Source organism: Cladophialophora immunda (genome assembly GCF_000835495.1).
Source record: "Cladophialophora immunda strain CBS 83496 unplaced genomic scaffold supercont1.20, whole genome shotgun sequence".
In the NCBI taxonomy this organism is placed as follows: Eukaryota; Fungi; Ascomycota; class Eurotiomycetes; order Chaetothyriales; family Herpotrichiellaceae; genus Cladophialophora; species Cladophialophora immunda.
This window is the reverse complement of record NW_015622560.1, coordinates 11709-16463: the sequence shown is the minus strand read 5'-3', so window position 1 is coordinate 16463 and position 4755 is coordinate 11709. Positions and strand designations below refer to the sequence as shown.

Sequence of the window (4755 nt, the reverse complement as noted above, 5' to 3'; positions counted from 1 at the left end):
CTTCTTCACCTTCTTCACCTTCTTCACCTTCTTCACCTTCTTCACCCTCCTCGTCATTCAGATCGTCATCAAGCATCTGCTCCTCAAAGTCATCCCCTCCTGCCGACCCGGACTGTGACTGCGGAAGTGCCAACGCCAGGGCAGCCCAGCAAGAATCATTCCAAAGTCGACCAATGGCGGTCCTTTGGAAGGAAGTGAGACGAAACTTCAAGACGGAATGACAGATAACGTCGTCGATCAAGTACGCTGCAAGAAGGAAGGAGAAAAACTTCTTCACCACCCGGATGTAGCTGGCATGCCTGCTGTGCCGCTGGACGAGCCGGAAAGGTCTCTAGGCGCCGGCGTGGAGAGCCTGGGAATAGACCTTGCACAAAATCCCTCGAGCAGTGTGTTGGACAGTCTCTTCAAAACGCCCGTAGAGCTCTTCCACAGCGCGAAGAACCGTGCTAATGCGTTGCTCATTACGCGCTGACAACTCAAGGCGAGTACCGTTATACATCCCTAAATAGCGACCCACTGTTTGAGAATTCGTATTTGGCAGGGTGGCCATCCTGACGAGAACGCCTCGATCAGCTCCACGATAAGTTGACAGCCATTGAGTCCGTTGAAACCATGGACTGGTCGCTGTCAAGTCGGGTAATTCGTCATCTCTGGTCGATTGCTGGAATTCTGCGACGCGGTTTCGCTCTGATTGACAAAGCTGTTCCAATCGAGGAATGACAGTTTCTGATCGAGTATGAGGATTGGAAGATGACGCTTGCTCAGAAGCGGCTGCATCAGAATGATCCATATTTACAGTCCAGTACGTTCGAGCCCCCTCTTGGACCCAACTTTGGAGGAAAACTTCCTCAGTGGTATATTCATTGTCTGTTGGGTCGGAGGTGGTGCTAGCAGACAAACATTGGTGTTGTTGGTGAAGCTTGGAACTTGTGGTCAGATCTCCGCACAGTCGACAAGCATAACCAGAAAAGAGCTTTAGGTGAGGGTGTGGAGACGATCCATTGGGTCGAGGAGGGATCAGACAAGGGTTCGAAAGCCCCAAAGCTTTAATAATAGAATCCAGACCACGACGTGATGCCTTGGGAATCTCATGCTTCTCATAAATGGCGACGGGCGCGCTCTTCAGGCCGTTGGATGGCGTAGCCACACGAGTCATGGGTGCAGATTAGGATTCGTTCTGGGATGCTAATACAGAGACCAAGAGCACGAAGGAAGGCAACATCAGTAGTAGACGGCTCAGCCATTAGTGGAAGCGTGTCGTCTTGTGGTGGAAACGCGGCGCCATTCTGAGGAGAATCAGCGATGCTGAAATGGGAAAGGCGACGCGGTTCTACAGAGAATAAGGGTGCTAGGGTTTGGGGTTCCATACAAAATGTATGGGGAGGCTGGCAACGCGGGCGTCCGCCGATGTGCAATATGCCTCGGATGGGTTGGGACAACTTTGCCACGGTCTGCGAAGGAGCCTCTGCCATTTCTTGACAGACTCCCTCAAATGCATAGCTTCGATGAGAGCGCTACACAGGGATAACGGACGAGATGTCGACGGCAGTGACGAAGGTGAAGTCGATGTTGAAGCGTATGGAGGGGCTGTCGCGCACGGGTAGGCCGAAGGCTGCAGCCGCGACCGGCCCGCTTGGATGCCAATTGCACCCCACGGGAGTGCGTGGCTGGTGCAATCGTAGGGGGTAAGATACTGAGGTAGGTTGGACACCTCTTGGTTGGCTGCGCACGTTTCGATCACTCAGCGCCCAATCACCGAAAGTCCCCCAGCGAGGATCGCCTTCTCTAATTTTCCGCGGCATTCCATGTGCCCCGCCAATTCAGGGCCAGAATGACTCGACGGTGGGATTTATTCGATCAACAATCCATCAAGCTACACTCCGAAGGAACTCACTACGCACCGGAGTAGGGCAATTTGCCTTTAGAGACGTTAGTTATGGATGTCCTTCGCAGGCGGATCATCGACGTGAGGCGGGCAGATCATGCTCGCAATTCTCTGTTCGATGACTTGGTCCAAAAGCTGGATGACATGCAAAAGACGATGGACCGAAACGCATTTATCATGGTGCTAATAGACGGCGACTGCATGCTAGTACACCACCCTCCCAAACTCTACAAATCAACCCTGTATCCCCCCTGTTCACATGCTTTCCGAGGCTGACTTCCGCCCAGTTCTTAGATGAGCTGGTTAAGAAAGGCATTGCTGGTGGCGACGAAGCAGCCAAGTTACTCCGAAAGGCCGTCTTTGACTACATGCGCTACGACGACAACTTCAAGCACGACCATAAGATTGTCATTCGAGTCTATGCCAATTTGAGAGGCCTCAGTCACGCTTACGCCGAGAAGGGCATCCTAAAAACCACCTCCGTATTCACAGATTTCGTACTGGGGTTCAATAAAGCACATCCATTATGTGATTTTATCGATGCCGGAAATCATAAAGAGGCGGCCGATTCAAAGTTAAAAGGTGCGTCCACCAGAAGAGACCTCTCCGCTCGATCGTGTCTAACCGGTCGACGCAGACAATCTAAATCTCTACGTTTACAATGCCCATTGTAAACACATCATATTTGGTGCTTCTGCGGACAATGGCTTTGCGTCCTTCCTGGGCTCATTCTTGATCGACACAGAGATCTTGTCCCGCATTATACTGCTTAAAGGGCTTCCGTTTGCCACTGAATTTGCGAGTATTCTGCCCAAATTGCGATCGACCGAGTTCACCAACATCTTCCGGGGCGAAGCCCTGGCTGATGTGTCAATGCCGCGGAATCATGGGCGTCGAAGTATCGGATTCGACCAAGCTCGTGAGAAAGAGTCACAGCTAAGTGGCCACAATGATTTCACTCTCCCGTGGCGATCCAAGCCCGCCGCAAGGTTCGGTGCTATCGATGCCCCTGGGAACGAAACTACAGTAACTGGGACTTGGTACACCACCATTAGCCCTGAAGGTGGAAATCACCTACCCCGAGGTGAAAATGATGGCGACATGGATTCGCAGCACGAGTCACCTTCACGACTCGATTTCCCGAATTCGACCCTGTCGTCGACATCTGGAGCGCGTCCGTCACGAAGTGAAATCGAAGCCGCTCTCATCGACAGCACTACTAGACGTCTAAACCAGTCTTCCCGAGGACTGGACTTCGGCCATGTCAAACACGATGTGGAGCTGGCGCTACGATTGACCCCCGACTTCTGGGGCAAGAGCGAAGAAGACGAATGGTTCCTCAGGAGCAAGGATATCATCAAGAGGGCTGTGGTGAGTGTTTCGCCCATAGCGTCGTGCAATGACGCTGACGAACCAATTTACAGGAGGCCTGGGTGAAGCGAACGGGCAATCCACCCCCAGGGAATGCCACCTGGATACGACAGAACCCTGTGTTTGCACGAACGTTACCCTCACCGGCGATACCGGATTCCTCCCAGGCCCATCGCCCTGTCGATGAAGACACGCAGACACCAGATACCCGTCTCCACCTGCTCATCCCCAATAACAGCGTTGGTAAAATCTTGCGCAACGCCAACAACCAACGGATCGATCTTCCCGAAGGATTGGCCGTGCACCCATCCACCCTGAATGGGATTCGAGACCGGAATAAGCGTCTGTGCAACTCACACTATCTCACTAACAACTGCCTAAAGAACGATTGTGATTATGACCACAATTCACGACTAAACGACGGAGAATACGCGGCGCTGCTGTATTTATCTCGGACCCAGCCTTGCCCGCAAGGGTCCGCTTGTAACACCCTTCTCTGCGTCAAGGGTCACATGTGCCCCAACGGAATGATTTGCAAGTACGGCGGCGCGTGCAAGTTCGCACACTTGCACGGGATCGACACTGCGGTTGTGGCTTAAGATGCAATTTCTAAAACTGCACCGTGTTCTGCCTGCACCTGGCGTATCATCATTCCCCACCTCCCCCATGAAAAAGAAAGTGGAACTTCAGAGCTACTTGTTATCAGTGCGGTGCTGATAACTCGAGAACAACGGCGGACCTACCCGATTAAACGCGTCGGATGCCGAGGTTCAAGTGCCATCATCCGGCGGTGGTGGCTGCGGCCGGGCTGCTATGCAAATGTTCCATTGAGCCAAACAGATCTTCCACGGAAGGTCGGGTGTTAGGATTGAGTACGTCGTCGAGAATATCATCGTCAGGCGGATGCCGACGTGACTGTTCCGGTAACGGTACATCTTTGTAATTGACCCAGAGGTCTTTTAGATGTCTCTCCGCGGTGGCAGGTTGTCTGCATTTGGCTCCATCGGCGGATCCAGCCTTGCGCATAGAGGTAATGCACGGCTTGCTGTACATTCCGAGAATCGTTTCCCGTCCCGGACGACATCTCAGGTTTCGTGGATTTCTCCGCCAACTCATCGAGAGGAGGACCAAGAAATTCCCAGACTGAGTACTCGAGAGTGCTGTCAGGTTCCTTGGGGAGAAGTAATATATAAAGCCCATATCCCTTGGGGAATTCGGGACGACGATGACTTCAAGACCTTTGTGGAGTCACCTCCCTTCCGCATTGATTGCAGCCCCCTTGAGTGGTGGTGTCGTGCCGAGCAGCAATCGCGCCGACCACGGCTCTCCAGGATGGCTATGTCAATATTGTCGATCCCGGCCGAGTCGGCGGAGCCGGAGAGGGCGTTTTCGGGGTCCAGAAGGACCTGCTCGTGGGATCGATTAAGACTATCGAGTCTCAACATCCAAAGAATTGAATGTATCGGCAGCTGGATACGAGAGGGCCATATCCGGCTTTC

At 52.9% G+C, this 4755-nt stretch overlaps 1 protein-coding gene across 1 annotated transcript; it reads left to right on the top strand.

Annotated features, from left to right (window-relative positions):
• Nucleotides 1-1936: 1936 nt before the first annotated feature.
• PV07_12588 (uncharacterized protein) lies at nucleotides 1937-3855 on the top strand (the record flags this gene model as incomplete). Its single annotated transcript, XM_016400128.1, has 4 exons — nucleotides 1937-2092; nucleotides 2173-2467; nucleotides 2523-3256; nucleotides 3310-3855. 4 exons carry the CDS (start codon nucleotides 1937-1939, stop codon nucleotides 3853-3855), a joined length of 1731 nt encoding a protein of 576 aa, XP_016242230.1.
• Between the last annotated feature and the right edge of the window lie 900 nt (nucleotides 3856-4755).